Source organism: Zootoca vivipara, chromosome 2 (assembly GCF_965207765.1).
Source record: "Zootoca vivipara chromosome 2, rZooViv2.hap1.1, whole genome shotgun sequence".
Taxonomy (NCBI): Eukaryota; Metazoa; Chordata; class Lepidosauria; order Squamata; family Lacertidae; genus Zootoca; species Zootoca vivipara.
In genome coordinates this window covers 3736483-3757920 of record NC_142584.1, presented here as the reverse complement: position 1 = coordinate 3757920, position 21438 = coordinate 3736483, and the positions used below count along the sequence as shown (strand labels likewise).

Sequence of the window (21438 nt, the reverse complement as noted above, 5' to 3'; positions counted from 1 at the left end):
TCAGGAGTAGGAATTTTGGCCCCCCATATGTCGTTGAACTATGAGTCCCATCATCCCTAACCACTGACCATGCTGGCTAGAGCTGATTAGATTTGTAATCTAGCAACATCTGGAGAGCCACAAGTTCCTCTTCACTGATCTAGTTACAGGTAGGTAGCCGTGTTGGTCTGAGTCGAAGCAAAATAAAAAAATTCCTTCAGTAGCACCTTAAAGACCAACTAAGTTTATATTTTGGTATGAGCTTTCGTGTGCATGCACACTTCTTCAGATACACTAGAAACAGAAGTGTCAGACCCTATATATATACACCACCACCCTCTGTATATATATAGGGTCTGACACTTCTGTTTCTAGTGTATCTGAAGAAGTGTGCATGCACACGAAAGCTCATACCAAAATATAAACTTAGTTGGTCTTTAAGGTGCTACTTTCACTGATCTAAATACTGTATATGCAATAACTCAGTTGGAAACAAGTACCAGCTATTTACTTTAAGTTACTTCCTCCTAATATATAATCAAGGTAACCAAGAAAAAACTTAGTACTTTTGTTTCAAATTGCATAGCTTTTTCTGAAATGCTCATTACATATTTGTGAATCAATAAAAGAGTGAATACAGTACAAGGGATGTATAATATACAAATGATGGGCTACTGAACATTTAGTTTCAAACTCCCCAAGTGCCAAGGAAATACTAGTGCATACCTGTGTCACCAAGCTGCCTGAGGCAAGAATATTCTGTTAGAACACCCAGTTCAAAGATGTAGTGAGCATTATCAAGTAGGCATCACTCCAGTGCAACTGTCACTCATTTAAATGAGGCTCACACAGGAACCTTCAGCAAGCCCCACAAACATACCGGTAACACAGGTTGTGCAGAAGCGAGAGTTAATCAATAGCAGTCGACAATTGATCACATGAAAAAAATCTAGTCGTGGCTTCCCGCTTCCGGCAGTGAGAAATGGCTGACTCCCATACGATCAGACCTCAGCTGTGCCAATAATTCAGGGTTGATATGGGGGTAATTAGCCCTGGCAGACTCCCCAGGGTGGGGGAGGACTGTCTCGTAGACTCACAGATTGTCCGAGATTGTCAGCTTGCATCAAGGTGCAAGTGGCAGGACACGGCTGGCACTCTCTGAAGTCACTTTGTAGTGACTTGAGACAGTAATTTGGGATAACATAAAGTGCATCTGTTTGCAGAATTTCTTCATTATGAGCGAGAGAGAAGCCTAAATGGATGTCTAGCAGCCCCCCTTCTAGGGCCCAGAAGGGGGGGATTATGTGGTCTCCAAAAAACTGGTTGATCGCCAAATGACTTATATCTGTGGAATACAGTTCATTTACATTGCAATATTGCAAACAGTATGCTCAACAATTTTCAAACGAAAGGCTTGGACAACAGCCCGGATTGGAATAATTTAACAACATGGGAGTTGCTGCGTCATTAAACTTTAAATGATACACTTGGACAACAGCCTGGATTGGAAGATTGGAATGAAGTCAGGAAAAGCTGCACTGGCAAATAGACATATATACAAATAAAGCTGTATTTGATGGATTAAAGGATATACGATTTCTGACACGATTGAGAATCACAAAGCCAGGGACGGAGAACTTTAAAGCATTAAGATCGGAATGTGGAAAATATATGAGAATAACTGATCGTGCAGCAATGGCGGGCGCCGTTCTCAACTGAGGAGAACGTGGTGCTCCCGAGGCAAGGGGGGACTGCTTCAGTGCAGCGGCCCCCCAGAAGAACCCCCGAATCGAGTGTTTCGGGGAGGTGGATCCGGCAGATGCCAGAAGCGAGCTCCCCCCTCCCTCAGCTAGTCTATTTTTGGGCGGTGAGAGAGCAGGGGGTTTTGAGCTAACGTGCCACAACGGAGCGTAGCTATCTTGGAGGCACGGAGCTGCGATCCTGTCAGGCAACATCGATCGGTTCTTCCTTAAAATTGAAAAATTTGAAGACATTGGATACCGTGAGTAAAAGGAGAAATTCAAGTAATTTTTTTAAAAATTGGAATGAATTGGCCACGGGAGGAGATTTAAACAGGAAGCCGATCTCCGCCATTGAGAGGACTGTAATACAGTTAATTTGCCTATAGCCGGAAAATTGAAAGGAACCTATTAATTACCAAGGATTGGACTCAATTTATTAAAATCCCTGCAATTATTATTATTATTATTATTTGGACTGGGGAAAATCTCCCTGGAAGCTGGTCAGGTCCCTGGAGGAATCAGCGAGCCATTATGACATCACAATAGAAAGGAATTTGTTTATCTCTTTGAGACTGAGAACTGTCAATTGTGAAGAGTGTAAAATATAAGGCTGTGTATAAGAAGTTTGACAATTGGACAATTCACAAATGGACACAAGAATTTTAGGACATGAATAATTTAAAAATGAGACTATAACCAGTTTGGATATAAACTCGGTCTTTGATGTTTTTGGAAATACAATCTGCTCTGTTCTGTTCCCATGAAATCTGAGATGAACAGGATGCCTGTAGCCATAATATCACCTGATGGCCTGGACTTCCAGAAGGAACTTTTGGAATTGCTTTTGGACTTGAGAGATGAATTGTGTCAAAATAATATATTGTTGCGTGAAAGTAATATACAGTTGTGTGAATGGCGTGAAAGGAATCAGAATTGTCTGGACAGAGAAAAAAGTTTAACAGAGAATGAAGTCAAGCAAGAGGAACAATCACCAGTCTTCGACAATGTAATTGATTTTTAAAAAAACGAGGAAGATACATGGAACATTGTTCCCCCAGTGAGGCAGGGGGGGAACAGAACATCTGTTTGATCCAAGGAGTCCCCAAAGAAGAACCAGCATAGAGTAATGTCCTCCCAGTGAGAGAGGGAGGGCAGGATCCATACTGGGGTCAGAACCTAAAGGGAATAAAAACTGAGAAAGGGCTGGAAAATGGAATTATTGCTGGATGGTTTTGTACTATAGTATTTAAAGAATACTTTAAACCAGGTGGTGCTGTGGGTTAAACCAGAGTCTAGGGCTTGCTGATCAGAAGGTCGGCGGTTTGATTCCCTGCAACGGGGTGAGCTCCCGTTGCTTGGTCCCAGCTCCTGCCCACCTAGCAGTTCGAAAGCACATCAAAGTGCAAGTAGATAAACGGCGTTTCCGTGCACTGCTCTGGTTCACCAGAAGCAGCTTTGTCATGCTGGCCACATGACCTGGAAGCTGTCTGCGGACAAACGCCGGCTCCCTTGGCCTATAGAGCGAGATGAGCGCCGCAACCCCAGAGTCGGACACGACTGGACCTGATGGTCAAGGCCTCCTTTACCTTTATTTAAAGAATTGGGGAGGCATCAGGGGATGATTGAGTAAGAATGGTGGGTAGGCTGGGACAGGGTGGGAGTGGGGTGAAGGGTAATAATGGATGTAACTTTTTTTGATTGATTTAGATGGTCCGAAAATGGAATGACATATGGAACTCACTGAAGAATCTGGGAGACCCTTCCAGGGGAAGGGGGGCTAAATTTGTTTTAATGTGTTTAAATGTTAGCATGTTAAAAGAAATAATATTTAAATTTATGGAAAGTTCTTGGTAAAAAAAATTAGGCTAAGGGGAGAAATAGGAGGGAAAATAATTTTTGATTTGGATAAATTCATTAATTATTGGTGGAGAATAGATGATTCTAGAATAGAATATTTGAGTGTTAATGATAAAATGTGTTAGAATAATTTAAGACATAAGATGAAAACTGCTTACTGTAATTGGAATTTTAAAATGGACCCAGTGAGGGGGGAATTGAGGAAGTCAACAATGTTAAGTAAATAATTTAAGATTTGAGATGTTTTTCTTTTTTATGTTTAATGGTTGTGTTTTTGAGTTTTTGTTGTTTTGTATTTGGAAAATGAATAAAAATTATAAAAAAGAAAGAGAATAACAAGAAGGCAGGAATGAAGTTATTGGAGACATACTTCAAGAGGTCCAGACTATGGGAAGCCCGGAAAAATTAATAATTAGGATTGTAATTTGGTTTTTTAAATTTTAGTTTATTGTTTTTATTTGGATTATGATTATGATTTGATGGATATGTTAATTGGCTGTTTTTATTGGAAAATTAATAAAAAATGATTTTTTTTAAAAAAAGAAAAAAATCTAGTTGTAAAACAATCCATTCTGGAAGTCCATTCGACTTCCAAAAACGTTTGAAAACCAAGGCCTAGCTTCTGATTGGCTACAGGAGCTTCCTGCACTTAATCAGAAGCAGCAACGGACGTTCAGCTTCCAAAAAACGTTTGAAAACCGGAACACTTACTTCCGGGTTTGCAGTGTTTGGGAGCCAAAATGTACAAGTACCAAGGCATTTGAGAACCAAGGTACGACTGTATTTCTTGATACAGGTAGGTAGTCGTGTTGGTCTGGTGTAGTCTAAACAAAATAAAAAAAATCCTTCCAGTAGCACCTTAGAGACCAACCAAGTTTCTCATTGGCATGAGCTTTCGTATGCATGCACACTTCTTCAGATATTAAAAAAAACCTATTGCAAATGGCACTCTTTCCCATGCCCAGCAATATATATTTTTTTATCTTCCACACTATTTTATCTAATATGCAGCTTGAAGATGTGTTCCAATGATCTTACAATGTGGCTTACTACTTTGTGAAAATGGTATTGTGCTACTGCTACGGGGGGGGGGGGGATAATTAGCCCAGCATGGCTGGCCACTTCCCTGTGTCTGCCCCACTCCCCAGACTGCTGTAAACAGAAAACTGGGGCAGTGAAAAGCAGTTTGAAGATAGGTAAAATCCCAGTGTAAAAAATTAGAGCCCCAAGGCATAGGAGGAAGGATAACCATGAGTCCTGGATCCAGAACTATTATATGCTACAAGGTTCTTTCCCCAATGCTTCTGTACAGACTTTCTCTGCTGTATATAAATATTGGGATGTGTCCAAAAATGCAGTTTGCAACTGTTAAAATATAGCAGAACAGACAAATTGTGGAGACAGTACATTTATTGAAACTTAGAATAGTAATAATATGAGCTGGGAATTAAAAAATTTCCGAAAGATTATGTGAAACCAGAGCCAAAGTTTGTGACCATCAACAGCTGAGACACCATTGCTTTAGGAATTAAGAGGTGGTGGGAAAATAGTTATTGTTCCAAATTAAGAGGAAACACTTCAATAAAAACCAAACAGATACCCACAGATGAGTGTCTTTTGTTGTTTTAAACATGATACACTCTATCTAACCAGCAGCAATTAAACTTTTCTCACATGGGACTGCAAACCTAGGCCATTGCTAGCCCTGTTTGTTCACATCTTTTAGTTGATATTAACACACTGGAATAGATTTCTATTGATATATATTAGTCAAAGCATTCCATTCCAGCTAAGAAAACCACAATGCTTTACACCACACAATCCTCCAGATTTTAATTTGGAAATTTCTTCAGAGCAGTGGGAATGCCCTGAAATACTTTGCTGAACTAGGAAATGTATACTCAAAGGACAGCAAAGCCAAGATTTATTAGTACCAACCAAGGGTTCAGTCCAATTGTTATGATGCGACAAACCAAGGCTGAATCCTGCCAAATGAACAAGCACTCAGATGTCATCTACAGAAACACTAAATATATGGCCACTTTTAAAAAGAATAACCCCATTTAACTTTAACACAGTACTGGAGAATCAGATCAGAATGTTATGCCTTTTGCTATACAAACCTAGGCTGGAATATGTCTCTGAATCAACTTACACAGGATCAATTCCCACATTTTCCTGTAGACCTCAAAGTCAGGACACAGTAAACCTGGCCATAGGTTTATATTGTTGGCAGACATCATTAATGAGGAGACAAGCAAGTTACCATTTATTCATCTAGGTTTTACCAGCTCTTTTCACTCCTCTATTCTCCAATCCAAATATGCCTGATTCCACTCACTGCTGTCTTTACAAATACTTTGAAAAGCTTTTCTGCTTCTAGCAAATATGAAAATCTCGTTTCCCATAATGCAGTTTAAGTACAATTTAAAGCATCCCAGAATCACGATTACTGTTCTAACATTTACATTGACTTTCTGCCTCCCTTCCCGCTCCTCTTCCCAAACTAACCCCCACTTCCCAGATAAGTTGCTGCAAAGACCCTCTTTTTTGAAGGCACCCTCAAAGAGTTCCTGCAGGAACACACAATCCTGACCACCTTTATAACATAGTCCCATCAAAATTATTTTCAATGCCTTATACTAGGTGGGACACAAAGTAGCAGGGCACCCGAATGGAAGCAATGTGGTCAAGGCAGGAAGTGAAAGGTTAAGGAAGCCACGTTCCCACATCCTTCCCGCTCAGCAGGAAGGGCTGGACAAAAGCCAGAAACGAAAACACACACTTTGCTGTTTCCAAAGTTTCTTGGAAATACAGGTCTGCCATCTGTCTCCACACTCACTGGTGAGCAACCAAAAGCCACAGTAGGGAGAAATTGAGGGGGGAAACTCCACCCCCTACCCAACCATTATGCTTCTGGTAAATGCTCATGCCTTCCTCAGAAAGTTTTCCTGCCTTTTCATCCTATCAACCCTTCACTGCCTCCATTCAGAGGGAAGCAACTTCCACCAGGACAAGCAACACTTAAGAAGCGAGCAAAGCCCATGAGCCCTGCCTTCGTTTCAGTTTCTGCTGTAATCCCTTTCCTTTGTCCACCTTAGAAAAATAAAATCAACACTAAGAACATATATAACTTATTTTTAAATTATTTTAAATGTCTTTTAGGAGAAAGACTGCAACAATTTTAAATAGCCCTATGCCATCTCCTGTTGTTTCATGACCTTCAAATCAGTCTGACAGGAAACATACCCCCATTTCTTTCCAGTAAGACTGGAGGGGTGGGGGAAGCACATGGAGAAAGATGGGTGCATCTTTTCACAGCTTCAAGGGCTCCACATTCTCATACCAATAATAAAAAATGTTTTAAAAAGGGGTTCGGGCATTCACACAAGGCAGTGGAGATCACTACGAGCAACATGCCCTCAGCAGAGAGCAGCCCAACCTCAGTAGTTAAAAACGGGAATCACTTGGGGAGAGGCGGCAGGGGAGGGGGAGGTTCTGAAGGTAGAGGGGGCGGCCGTGGTTTATCCACACTCGCAGCAGCTCTGGGGTTCAAGTACTCGCCATATGAGTGTACAAAGTCAAAGGTGGGAGGCTGGGTGGGCTGCATGCCCTGTGCACTGAGCAAGGAGTGCAGCATGTTCACTGTATCCTGGTAATCAATGGCCTGGTTCATGTTATGCCCATTGGCCCCGGCAGTGCTCTTGTCCAGTTTCCCTGGAGCCCCTCTGGTTTTGCTGCCCTGGACAAAAGGGAGACCAGCTGCATCCAAGCTATGCACAGGGTGCTGGGGAAAGGGAAACGGCATGGGGGGCCCTTTTGAATTCTTGCTGATTTTTGGCTGATGTTCATGTGCCGCAGCTGAGGCCTCCTCAGAAAGTGGTCTCTTGCGGAAGGAACAAATTGGGACAAAACCTTTATGGGATGCAATGCCACTTTGGTTACCATGCTTGGAGTCCACTGACCGCTTGGTGCTGGCAACAGGTTGTGCATGTGAATGTTTGTGAGAATGATGGTTGTGGTGGTGGTTAGAAGAATGGACCTTAAGTTTTTCCTTGTGCTCTCCTCGGCTCTTGCCGCTACATTCATCAGAAGAGCCTGGCCGTTCTGACAGAGTCGGCACCTTGATGCGCATTTTTATTTCCTCCGGTTTGGAGGAAGAGACAGCAGGTTTGTCCCCCACTGCAGTCAGCCGAACTTTGAGGGCAGAGGAGGTCTTATCAGGCTTTTCAGTGGGGAGCCGTTCAGAACCATCAGAGCTGCCACCCAATGGGATTTTCAGAATGATGGGAGATGGGTTATTCTCTTGCTGCTGCACATCCCGTTCCCGTTGCTGTTGCACAAGCAGGTTCTGAGCAGCATAGGCGTATTGGGAACGTACATTTGCCTCCATGTTTTCCAGCTCACGTTTCTGTGCAGCTAGTTCTTCAGCATGTTTGGCACGATACTCCTTTAATGATACTTTGGCCAATGGCGCACTTTTAATGCTCTGCTTAGAGAAGGGGCCACTACTGTTATCGAGATGTGGATGATCTGTGCTGGTAGACACTTCACTGGCCCTATGGCTGACCTCCAATTTATGTGATGGGTGTTGAGCCATCCAGCAGTCTGCTGACATCACATCTGTGCCAAGGTCCCCTGGAGAGTCGCCTGCTGCAGCTGAAAGCGAAGCAAGGCCTCCAGCAGTCGAGGAAGTAGACATGCTCATCAGACCTGCAATGGTTGTGTCAGAGGAGCTTCTGGAGATCATGCTGAGAATGGTCTGTTCTGAGAGGCAATCATCATCACCTTGATCATCAGTCTTTGATTTCCTGGCTGCCTGGCAGGCCTAGGGGGAAAAACAAAAGCAGCAGTACCAACTTTAGAATGCCAGATCTCTCTCCTGGACAGACAAACAAAGAAACAAAGGAGCTGCCCTGTTTTGTTGCAGCTGCCCTGTTACGCGATTTCCATGAACAATTTTTTCCATTCACAAATTGTCTTGCAAGAAAATAGAATACATCACATTTCAACAGCATACAACATTTGATCCTGCCACTTTAGAAAATTCTATTATGGGAGAAGGCTGCATTAAGGGGTTTGATATACCCCAGCTTCCTGTCTGATGAAACCTTTGGGCAATTCAGAAAAATATAGAAGTGTGTATGTAGAGAAGCATATACCTCTTGAATATTCATCTCCTCATGGCCAGAAGATATTTATTATACATATATTTCTGCATTACTTATCAAACTGAAGGGCGCAAACAACTTTGCCAAGTCATGCTCAGAGTGTGCAGAGGACCTTACCCGCCAATTCCTGATTCGTTTCAGCCGGTTAGGAGTTTTCTCAAGGATCTGCAGGAATTCATGAGTAAGTTCTGCAAGATAAACACAAGAGCACCCGGTAGTAAGAGGCGTGGAATTTACAAGCCAGAACCCAAAGGGTGCTTTAACTTCTGCCCTTGCCAGCAACAGATGGAGCAGTCCTGGGACTAATAATACTGGCTCAAGTTATCCAATTAATCCCACTTAATTTTTTATTGCCATGCTGGAAACCTTGGTGAGAATGTCCCTTAGAAGTAAGATATCAAGGTAATAAAATACCTCATTGTGCATGGGAATGTATTTGACCTTGCTCCAAACTTACCATCCAAGAGTTCCAGAGTTACAGTGCCATCAACGTACTCCCACCAGTGCTTCCCGTCCATGGAGACTGGGATCTCCCAGTTGGACCACTTACAGGCCAAGTGGATGCAGACGCAGGCCACAACGGGAGGGGTGTACTGCAGGCTGAAGGTGGTTAGGTGAAGGCTGACATCACCAGCAGGGAGAGAGAAACAGAAAGCTGTAAGCTCCCAAGCCTGAACGGCAGCAGCACACACAACCGCCCGCTGGACAGACACTGCAAGAAGTGAGCATCCCCCAGCTTTAAAAGCTTTAATCATCCTGCATGGTCAAGCCAGCCCTGCTTAAAACAACACTGTTTTAGCCTTCTTCCACGAGGTTTTCCAGGAGCTCCCGTCAGCCTGGAGCTCCAGGACCCCCATACAGCCAACAGGACAGGCAAAGGAAAAATGCTGCATTTGAAGTTACTATTTTGGGGTTCCACAGGGCTGGATTATCCAATAACACCAGAGAACAATCTCAAGAGATTTGGGCTACTTGGCTCTTTTTCAAAAGAATTTTATTTAACAGCCCAAAAAGTGCCAAAAACCTCCAGATATGACAATCTGATCAGTGATGGCAGGTGATTTTTGCATCAGACCCAAAAGCCAACAGTCAAGCAGTTGTGCCTTAGACAAACTGTAGTTCCCTTTAAGCTTTGGCCAATTCCACAGAGCATCAAATCATCTTGCATGACAACAACCTAATAGGAATGGGCCACAGAAGCCTGTAATTGTGTTTTTTGTTTATGTGTTGTTTGTTTATTTGGAAAACTGAATAAAAATTATTTGAAAAAAAGAAAAGAAAAAAAGGTGCGGAGGAAGAAGCTGTGGTGATGGGACCTGAGGCCCATTCCATCCCCCTCCTTCTAAATAAATTAATCTCCAGCAGAATTAGCACTCTTTGCAAATTACACATCAGCTGACTATATACTCTGCAACAAGGTAACCCAAATAAGCAAATCTACATGTATGTTATTTTGCATTTTTAAAATTCAGTTCCTACAAGTCAATGAGAAAGAAGCAAGGAATTAGAAAGGGAACTCAAACTCCATTAATTGGTCACAGGAAGGCCTATGTATCTACTCTTTGGCTTCTGAAATTTCACAAGGCACAACATATGTCACCAAGCTTCTATATGCCCTACTTTAAAAAAGAATAGTAAAACCCACATGATGCTGACTGCTGTATTAGACACAAAATTCCCTATGTCCTCCATGAAGTACAAAGCTGAAACATTTAAACATTTAAACAGCTGCCACATCTGAATTCAGAGAAAAATGGTTTGTATGAGTGTCCAAAACACTGTCAAGAAGAGTAGTAACTGAGCAATGGTTATCAGAACAAAATCTAAACATGAAATATAAAATCTACAGAACAGCAACCTTTGCACACAATACACTTCCAAAGTGTATTTCAACCATGTTGCAGGGTTCAAATACTGAAGAGGCACTTCTCTTCTGGTGAATTCTAGACTGAAAAAAACCATCTCAAGCCAACAATTTAGCTTCTTCCAAAAGAAAATCTAATTCTTTTCATCTCAGATGAATGTTCACTGACTTCTAGATAGAAAGATTCAATATGATCCACACTTAGTAGCAAAGCAATTTTAGCCTGGAATTATAAATAGCCAGCCACCTATGGCAAGCAAGAATTGTTTCAGGGTAACCAGGCAGGAAACTGCTACCAAAGCTGTTTATTTTTTGGTTTAGGCCACAAACATAGGCTAGTACATGGGCTAGTAGCACTGTCATCTTATTTTCTAGGAGATTTCTTCAGAACAAAACTTTAATTTATTCTAGAGTAAGACATGTACTGTCCTGATATTCAAATGAGCAATAAAGCATTTCTTCTGTAAGTTTAGAAGGATGTTCTTCTGCAATTGTCAAGAACTACATTCACAAATAAAAAAGCTAATAAAAGTGAGCCTTCAACATGTACCTGTTGGTAGCCATAAAGTAGGACGTCTGCGCCAGATCCTTGCTGGCTGAAAGAAAAAAGGAAAACCACGTGTTAGTGCTGCAAAGCACCTCTTTAATATACAACAATATGTTTCTACTGGGAAATAGCTCAGCATATTGAATTTACTTTATGTATACAGTGGTACCTCAGTTTAAGTACACAATTGGTTCCTGAAGTCTGTACTTAACCTGAAGAAGAGTTTTGGATTTGGATTTGATATCCCGCTTTATCACTACCCGAAGGAGTCTCAAAGCGGCTAACAATCTCCTTTCCCCTCCTCCCCCACAACAGACACCCTGTGAGGTGGGTGGGGCTGAGAGACTTCAGAGAAGTATGACTAGCCAAGGTCACCCAGCAGCTGCATGTGGAGGAGCGGAGACGCGAACCCGGTTCCCCAGATTACAAGTCTACCACTCTTAACCACTACACCACACTGGCGAACTTTCCCATTGAAAGTAATGGCAAGTGGATTAATCCATTCCAGACAGATCCATGGAGTACTCAACCTGAAGAGTACTTAACCCGAGGTATGACTGTAATTGGTTCCGGAAGTCCGTACTTAACCTGAAGCATACTTAACCTGAAGCGACCTTTCCCATTGAAAGTAATGGAAAGTGGATTAATCCGTTACAGACAGGTCCGCAGAGTACTTAAACTGAAAGTACTCAAACCAAAGCGTACTTAAACCGAGGTATGACTGTATACTCATCAGCTGTAAATGCCCACTTTAATACTGCCATACTCTGAAAGTTTGTATCCAACTCATTACCACCATATTAAGCCAGGGTAAGGGGTGAATATTCAGTATAGCAACACCCTCTCTGTTTATTTTACTTGTTCCTTTGGCCAAGAAACAATTTGTCGGCTAAGAAGCGCAACCACTCATTGCTTACCTCGCACTAGCTGTGTGCATTTCACCACATGAGTGTGAGGATGGTCTATGGTGATCTCAAACCCTGGAAGAAAAACAGTTGACAGTTAGGTCATGGATATAACATACTTGTGGTTCTACATACCACAAATGCCTCTGGATCCTGGGAGGCAAGTAGATTGCTCATTCTTCCCCATTAAAGCTCATGTGTGTTCAGTTGCAAGCAAGAAGAAAGCACAGTATCTTCCTAGGTTCAAATGAATCTGTTATCCAGCACAAGAAAAGGACAGAAACGTCTAGCTTCTAAAGCAACCATATTCTCTGCTGCAAATATACTAAAATACAACTGAGCATTCTAAATTAGAAAACTAACCTGTATTAAAACAACAGGAAAAGAAAATTATACAATCTACTGGAAGAGGGCTTTTCCTGTCACTCCAAACACCAACAAGCAATGTTTTCCTCTTAAGCAACAGATGCTCACTGAGTAAAAACCTAGTTTTTAAATGGTTTCTTTTGAGGGGAAATGTTTGGCCCAGCTATGGGCTGGTCTGAGAAGTCCCAATAGGCAATCACTCAGGAAAGACAATAAAAAATATTTACAGCATTTGAAGCCTTGCCTTGTGCCAGACAGTAACTACTACCAGCAACAATTAAGTTAAGCAAGTTCTTCCTCTGTGATGTTCTTTGTTTTTATGGGATGGCATTCAATTTTGTTGTACTATATACAACGACAATAAAGTATTTATCTTATCTTATCTTGATGAAAGTGTTACTGGAATAATTTTGTTGTGCCCCTTGCAGCCAGTACTTCTTTGTACATTGGGGACTAAAATTTATATACCACTTGATTGTAAGAAAACCTCTGAGGTGTTTTCAAAAAAGTGTTTGAAATATCTGCATATAACAAGCAAGACTGGGCATCATATCATTCATCTAATTACAGTGAGAGATAGTATCTGTAAACCAAGAGGTTACCAAAGGCAAAGAAATAATATTGTTTCAGCTATCAAAAAACTTTAAATTACTGTAGTTACAAAATAGCAAAAGCTCAACATCAACAATTCATGTCAGTTTGTCTGGGTATCGAGTTTCCACCCTGCATTACCAAGCTAATCATACAATTGGAACAATAGGCTGTCATATTGCTAAGCCTTCAATCCAGAGTCCACTGCATGGAACCTGAACAATATAAATCCTGTTGAAAAAGAACCGGAACCAATTTTTGCATTCATATTGGTTTACAAGAATGTCAATAAATTCACCCTAAACGAAGCATATCAAACAAGTCATAAATTGTGAGGTTTGTCGCCTGGACTGATGCTCTCCCACACTGGCCAGCTGTGCCTCTGCCCTCCAGCTGTGAAGAAGACTGGGATTAGACTCTCCACTCTGCGGAACTTTCCTGGGTCTGAGATTCATGAAGCAGCCCGTCCGCTTGGAAAAACTTACCCAGGGTCTGCAGTATTATGCTCTCTAGAATGACCAGGTCTTGGGCTTGTTGCAGGTAAGCCTGGGGTTGAGAGGACAGGCAGGTTACTTGTGATGAGGCACTCTGTATCAAGCCTGCATATTTCTAACACTCTCTTGGGGAGGCAAAAAAATATCAAGGGGGAATCTTTATCATATTCAATGCCGGAGAGAATTGGCACAAGCATCCCATTCCCAGGAAAAAACACGTTAAGTGCCCAATAGACACAATTCTTGCTCAAGAGGCTGCTCTTGATTCCATAATGGCTTCAAGTGCCATGAAGTTATCAGTGTGTGTTAAAAATTGGCCCTTTCCTTCAATTTGGCTTCAGAATAAAGCTTCCCCCTTGTTGGCAAGGTTAGATGTGCTGGTCCTGTCAGGAAGGGCTGTGGTGAGATGTAAAACAATATGCTTAACAATCCCCCTGTTTGAATGGCAGTGACAGGAATGAATTTCAAACGTTTTCTGTGTCACCATAAGAGGGTGATCCTGGCAGGCAACATCCACCCATTAATACAAACAGTGCTACACATCTAGCTTTAATTCACAACAGTCTAGCAGGAACACACAGGACAGACAAGCTATTTGGCTTACAAAACCCCAGAGCTTTCTGTACTATGCACCAGCAATATTCAAGAACTAATTACTATTGTTCAGATAATATTCCAACAAAGCTGTAGCACTCCAATGAAGTACAGGGGGCTTGCACTGCCAGGAATCGTCCTTTCCCCTCCCTCACTTGTTGAGCACTGTATATGTTTCACAGGTATTCAGTTACTTACCTCACTCCTGGTATCTGGAAGAGCATCTTGAGGATGCAGACAGGCATGAGCGACCTTGATGACATGCTCCAGTTTCCGAGGTTGTTCCTCCACCTTGGCTGCCAGGAAAAGGGCAGCTGGTGCTACAGACTTTACAGAGAAAATAAATATAAATGCACCATCCTCTTTCAAATGGCAGCAAACCTCCTTGGTCTCAAAAACTCCAGAGAAAGTATCTTAACAACAACTTAGAACTGGTAGTTCTACTATTTGAGACTAAATGTCCACAAGCTGAATTGTATACACAGAATTAAAAGATTCATTTGGCAAGGCATCATAACCTGCAGAACATACTGGATTGTATAAAACTCATGCTATAATATGAAAGCTATTAAACAGTAGACAGCCAGTGCTAATTTGGGATATAACTACCTGGGTTTTCACACTGCACAAATTATGCACAATAGAAGCTATAATTTAATGCAGAGGATGGTTTCTGGGAATTATATACTTATTTTTTTCCATAAAAACATTATCCCTCCAGGTGTTATCATCACCGGAAAACTAAGTTACAAAAATGAACAACTTCTACAAGGAACTGTGGGTGCAGGTTTTCAAGTTTTCCTGGGGCATTCTACTGCTGATCCTTAAGTGAAGACCACTGATAAGTTGACCTGGATCACCAGAGTCCAAAACTTGATACAGGACTATTGAAACAGAAACCTAGGTTAAAACAATCCAGTTTTATATGGAATGTGTGCCCTGTTAGTTACAGCATCCAAGTTTTAAAATGTATTGCCTCAGGAAGTTTACCTTCCTCTCTTCTTCTTTGTATTTATGCACATCACCAAAATGGTATTGTTCCTATAAGCATTTGACCTAGGTGATGCCTCTAAGTTCATTCATGGATTTGCTATTGCTGTTGCCATTACATTTCACTCTTAACTACCGTGTTTCCCCTTTTTTAAGACACCGTCTTATAATTTTTTTTCCTCAAAAAACACACGGTGTCTTATTTTCAGGGGATGTCTTAAGGCTTGGTGCTCTAGTAGTCAGTGCAATCACACATGACACTTTCTGGCACATGCAGCTTGTGATCCACTATAAATATGACATCACCATCACCACCATCAACATCGTTAGTTATGCATGGACAGAAGTATGTATGGCATCAGGTGCATAATTTAGCTTTTTTCTAAAACGTGTGTCTAGTTCTCATAGAGAATATCCAAAAATACCCATCCAGACCATAAGAAGCTGCCTTAGACCTAGTCAGACGATTGTCAATCTAGCTCAGTGTTGTTTACACTGATTGGCAGTGGCTCTTCTGCAGGATTTCAGGTGGGAAGTCTCTCCCAGTCCTACCTGGAGATTCTGGGGATTGTACCTGGGACCTTCTGCATGCAAAGCAGATGCTTTGCGACTGAGCCACAGCCTGGAGATGTGATGCACACAGAGAACTCAAGTAAGCACAGGATGCTCCACTAATTTCAGTAGAGAGAAAAGATCAATGTGCTCAAGAGAACATGCTAACCCATGGGAGAGCCAGGGCTCCTGCACCCACAATAAATTTCTGCATTGGAGCACCTATCTCCAGAAGGATACACTTCTTAGGGCAGTAAGGTTGGGTGGCTCTTCCTAGCCTCCTGGTCCACCTTTGTGCCCTTCATCTTTGTTCTCCTATTACCACCCATGCATGCATTTCATCCAGCCATTCCACCACCCTCTGCCAAAAGAACTGTAAATTCTCCTAATACTCAAATATCTGGTTAAGAAGAAAATATGCCAATTGAGCAAGTTATGTTAATTAAAGGTATTTGCATACACATTATTGCATACATATTACTGCTTTGCATAATTAATATTAAGCATAGCCCATTTTCTACCATTAACAGAGGGTCTTCCACACTTGATTTTTCTCTTCCCCACTTCGCTTGGAGAGGCGAGAGCCCGAGCGGGAGACGCACGCTCTGCAAAGCTCTGCACTCACTTCATCTGCCCGATGGGAAAGCGAAGTAGGGAAGAGAAAAAGAAAAAAAAACGAAGCGGCTCTTTTTCTCTTCCCCACTTCGCTTGGAGAGGCGAGCGCCCGAGCTGGGAGACGCGCGCTCTGCAAAGCTCTGCACTCACTTCATCTGCCCAACGGGAAAGCGAAGTGGGGAAGAGAAAAAGAGCCGCTTCGGTGTTTTTCTCTTTTTCTCTTCCCCACTTCGCTTTCCCGTCGGGCAGATGAAGTGCGTGCAGAGCTTTGCAGAGCGCGCATCTCCCGCTCGGGCTCTCGCCTCTCCATGTGGCCGCACGGCTCTTTTGCTGCTGCCGCGTTGAAGCGGCTGGGGTCAGGAGCACCCAAGCCAGTGGCCTCATCTCTTCCTGGCCCTGCCAAGGAGGCCTGCCACCCCGCCGCCCGGCGCTGCTGAGCGCTCCCATCCGCGCTGCTGGGCGCTCCCATCCGCGCTGCTGGGCGCTCCCATCCGCGCTGCTGGGCGCTCCCATCCGCGCTGCTGGGCGCTCCACCCGGGCGCTGCTGAGCGCTCCGCACTGCAGCAGCCGGTTCCGGGCGGCGGGGTGGCAAGCTGAAATCACTTCAAACGGCGTTTTTAAACGCCATTTTCCCTCCTCAGGGCTGACTTCGCTAGGCGCGCGCTACAGCTAATCTGTATCTCCGCGCTCTGCTTCCTTGCTTTGCCCGCCGCTGCTGAGCGTTCCACGCTGCAGCAGCTGGTTCCAGGCCCCGAGCTGGCAGGCATGGAGGTATGTCTTATTTTCGGGGTATGTCTTATATTTCTCAAATGCTTAAAATTGCTGCCCTGGCTTACTTTTTGACTACGTATTAAAAAAGGGGAAACACGGTAGTGAACACAAAATGAATCTGCTCATGTTATGTTCTTCTTTATGTATAATTGTTACCAACCTGAAATGTATTTTTAGATCAGAAAAATGAGATCAAATGTTTAATAGAGAGATTATCCCCGCTCTCATACACTCTTCATAATTATTTGGAATCAATTTCTGAAAAATGTGACATAGAATGTAACCTTTAATGATTTCCACCACAATACTCAGCACACACCCTCTTTCTCTTAATCTGCTGGGGATAAGGGAGAATATGAAACATAGCTATGCACAATTCTAACTAAGAAAAAGTAATAATACAAGTGATAGAAATGTATTTTTAATCTTTGTTGAAAGCCACCCAGAGTGGCTGGAGAAACCCAGTCAGATGGGCGGGGTATAAATAAGTAGTAGTAGTAATAAGAATAATAATACTTACATTTCGATGAAATTGAGTAAAAGATTGAACCATGTAGAACCGATGCATGTAGACAATAGCTGTATTGATAGTCAGTTGGGAACTAGTAGCTTGTGGTTAAGGAAAAAGCAGACGAAGGCTTTCCAATCATATTTTTAAAGGGTTATCTGCAAATTGTAGGTTTTAAGGGACTGTACTGCCCCATGTATTCCAATCTTCACAACACACACTGATGCGAATCAGTGTTTTTGAGGTAACGTACATCACACATTAACGAATCCCAGTTGTCTACAAAAGGATTAGCACACTTATCCTTCAGATGCAGGCTTACACAGTTAAACACCAATAAATAAATCTTGGGCTGCAATGCTCTTACCAAGAGTAAGCACCAATGGGACTACCAAATAAACATGCATGGAATTACACTAAGCACCATATGACCTTTAAGTAAACTCACTATACAAAGTCGAAACAAAAAAAAATCCTTCCAGCAGCACCTTAAAGACCAACTAAGTTTTTTATTTTGGTATGAGCTTTTGTGTGCATGCACACTTCTTCACTATACCAAGGCTACAGTCATAACACCACTTATCTAGGAATAAGCCCCACTAAGCACAATAGGACTCATTTCCTAGTAGACCTGGCTAGGATTGTACTGACAGTAAATACAGTAAATAGGCCCTCTCTCTGAACACACATCCAAACACACATACACACACATTAATTTTCCAGGATAAATTACATCTTTGAAATCAGAACCAAGCTTTAAAGCATTGCTAAGGGCTCACCAACATTTACTCTTCCATAATCAAGAAACCTAATACAGAAAACATTGACGGAACTTTGGCTGCATTTTGGGAAAAAAATATCGCAATAAGTATAACTAGCATTAACCTGCGCAAAAGAGAAATGTACGTACAGGAACCAAGATTTTCCCACCAGCAAATAATCCTCTTAAAATTTAGCTCAAATCTTAGATTCGCAATCACACGCCAAGCCGGCCTGCTAACAAATGAGTGCGCCTTCCAAGTTGTTGCTCAATAACTGCTTCCTGTATCACGGAAGAGTCGGGCCTTGCAGCTCGACCAAGGCTTCAGGGCCTAGTCTTCTCTCCCCAACCCCACCTAGTTCCACCCCACCCTTCTTCACATAGCGGAGTCGACCCTCCGTGGCCAACCGTAAACGCGTCCGAACTCCCACACGCTACCGGGCCAACGCGCGATCTTTGTAGGACGCGGCCTAATAACGTGCCCGGTTCTAAGCCGGCCGCGAACCACCTCAAGGCCCCAGGCTTGGTCTCTCGCCCCAGAGGCTTCAGCCCCGGCTAGGCCTAGCTCGCCCAGCGGCCCAAGCGCGCTTCCCCCACCCTGCTCAACCCAGCCCCAGCCCCAGCTCGAGCTGCCGCGGCCTAGTCCCCCAATGGATACACAGTTAGGCGCTGGCCCATATCCTGAAGCAGGTTGGCTGCCTGCTGCCGGTACGACAGCTCCTTGTCTGCATCGAGCCCCGCGCGCCGGGAAGGGCTGCGCGCTAGCTGCTCTCGGCTGAAATACCAGCGCCCTCCGCCGCCTCCTGCTGCAGCCGCCGCGCCACACACCGCCATGATGGCCGCCGTCGCCGTCGCCAACGACGCATGCGCGTGTAGACGCACGCACCGCGCACCGGCCTACGTTTGCGTGACCTCGCCCAAGTTAGTCTGTGCGTGCGTACTTCCGTTTCCTCTCCCGCTCGGAGAAAGAACGGAAGAGAATATGCGTACCGAACTTCCGGCAGGCGTGGGGGCGGGGCGATGCGTTGACAGTTACGTTTCAGATGCGTCGGTTGATGCCTTTCATCTCTATGGCGATCGTCGTACGGACTCAAAGAAGCGCTATAGAGGCAAAAATTGTAGAGTGACACGCAAAGAAGAGGGACTTACATGGGCCTTTTTTGTTCGTTTTAGTCTATGCCAGTGTGGTTTTAACCTTCTGCACGTCTTAAATTACGCTTGTAAATTTTTAAGCGATCGTTTCACGCTTCCGCTTCGAGGTCCCCCTTCCCCCGCGCAACAGTCAAGCGGTGTATATATACAGCTTGGCAGCTGCGTGCCAGGGGGCAAATGGAGTCCAGCACACGACCCTCCCTCCCTGGCTGGTAGTGAGAGGGAAGGAGGAGAAATGTGGGAAAGAGCTGGGCTAGGAGCAGACAGAAGCCAGAGAGTGAGAACCATGCTTGATTTCTGCTTGAATCCAAGGCTGTGGCTATGGGAGAAGATCCTCTTCTCTGAGCCCCTCCAACGTAGGCTCAGGTTGTAAATAAGCCCTATATTCCAAAAACATCGCGATCTCTGCTGCCCCTCATCCCAAGGAAATAGAACCTTAGGTAAGCTCCTGGAAGCCCTGGAATCTGGCACCGCTTGGAGATTGAGGTAATGCGCAACAATATTAATGTCGCTGTTGAATGAATTACACAAACTGCCAGTTACTACACCAACTGCCAGCTAAATCCAAGGTGCTAGGGAACTTCCGGTTCATCACCAGAGCCGTCCGGCGAGGTTTCCCTCGAGCTCCGAGGGAGCCTGGCTTTGCGAAGGGGGGGGGGAGCCGCGAGAGCGAAGCGGCCCCCGAAAGAGCCCCAGATTGAGCGTTCTGGGGACGAAGTGCTCGGCGGAGCTCCAAAAAGCGACTCCCCTACTCCATTAGGAGCCCCGGAGAGAGTGGGGTGGTAGTCGCGGGACCCATTTTCGAGCGTCACTGTCACCCTCGCAAAAGGAAGCTTCGTGCTGGCGGCAGAGAGCAGTGGATTTTTCCAATTAGAAGATCAGGTTACATTGGAGTAAAGAGTAAAGAGATTCAAAAAGCTTCATTTTTTCAAGTAAAAGATTCGGTCACGGCAGGAGGCTTTAAAAGGAAATCGGGTTCCTCCATTGTGTGAAACGAGATGCAGTAATTTGACCCCTGGCTGACGGGGTGAAAGGAAACAATCAATTTACCAAGAATTTGACTCTTTAAACTCTCTCCTGGTGCAGGTCAGGGGGAGAGGTGTGAATTGCTTTAAAGTGCCTGTAAACCTTCAAGAAAATAATCTAAGGAAAGTTCCCCAGGAAGCTGGATCTGGGTGTCTGGAGGGATCAGTGAAGGGACTTACAACACAGATTTAATAAAGAGTGAATTATTTTATTGAACTTGGATTTGTTAAATTTAAAATGAATTTGAAGATGTGTATATGATTATGGACTAAGATTTTGAGTTATAAACACAAGATTAAAAAAGGGAAAAGATATCCAGAGTGGACATTAAAATGGGGCTTGAGGTTTGGTAATATGACTCCTGTCATTTCCTGATTTGTTATGTTGTTCTCCCATGGAATTTGAAAAAGCAAAAATGACTCTAGACTCAACATCATCACAAGATCTGTGGCAATAGATTCTTTTGGAACTTTTGGACATTAAACAGGAACTGGCCAGGAATAACAAGCAGCTGCGTGAAGTAGTGAAGTAAGTGAAAGGAACTGCTTGGATATTGAATTTGGAGAAGAGACAGTATTGGATTATGCAGAGGAACAAGAAGAGCAACTACCAACTTCAGACAATGCCACAAATAATAAAGAACCTGAGTGTTGCAAAGAAGAGGAGGAAGAAGATTGGAATGCTCCACAAGTGGGAGATGTGGAGCAGGATTTAAAGTGGACCTTTAAAAAAAACAAAACTTTATTTAGATTTAAATTAAAAATACATTCACAAACATACTGAAACTATAAACATACAAAACATACAAAATAATATAGAAATAATAACTTACAAAAAGCAGAAAAAATGAGAAATAATGAAATAGAAAAATATCATACAAAATCATAAATAACATGTTTTAAATAATAAATAACTCATATTAACTGTAAATCATATTATAACACAAATAATAAT

The 21438-nt window shown here is 43.2% G+C and overlaps 1 protein-coding gene across 1 annotated transcript; it reads right to left on the bottom strand.

The window, feature by feature from the left end:
• Positions 1–4970: 4970 nt before the first annotated feature.
• CCNT1 (cyclin T1) lies at positions 4971–19170 on the bottom strand. Its single transcript, XM_035101154.3, has 9 exons — positions 18965–19170; positions 17559–17640; positions 14309–14437; positions 13508–13568; positions 12078–12140; positions 11164–11209; positions 9207–9370; positions 8867–8937; positions 4971–8406 (listed from the first exon to the last, which is right to left on the bottom strand). Exons 1-9 carry the CDS (start codon positions 19138–19140, stop codon positions 7042–7044), a joined length of 2157 nt encoding a protein of 718 aa, XP_034957045.1. The 5' UTR covers positions 19141–19170; the 3' UTR covers positions 4971–7041.
• Between the last annotated feature and the right edge of the window lie 2268 nt (positions 19171–21438).

Coding starts and splice junctions, on each gene's coding strand:
- CCNT1 (XM_035101154.3), bottom strand. CDS start 19,140: ATGGCGGTGTGTGGCGCGGCGGCTGCAGCAGGAGGCGGCGGAGGGCGC. Junction 11,210..12,077: donor ATGCACACAGCTAGTGCGAG/GTAAGCAATGAG, acceptor TTTTTCTTTCAG/CCAGCAAGGATCTGGCGCAG. Junction 8,407..8,866: donor AACGAATCAGGAATTGGCGG/GTAAGGTCCTCT, acceptor TTTTCCCCCTAG/GCCTGCCAGGCAGCCAGGAA.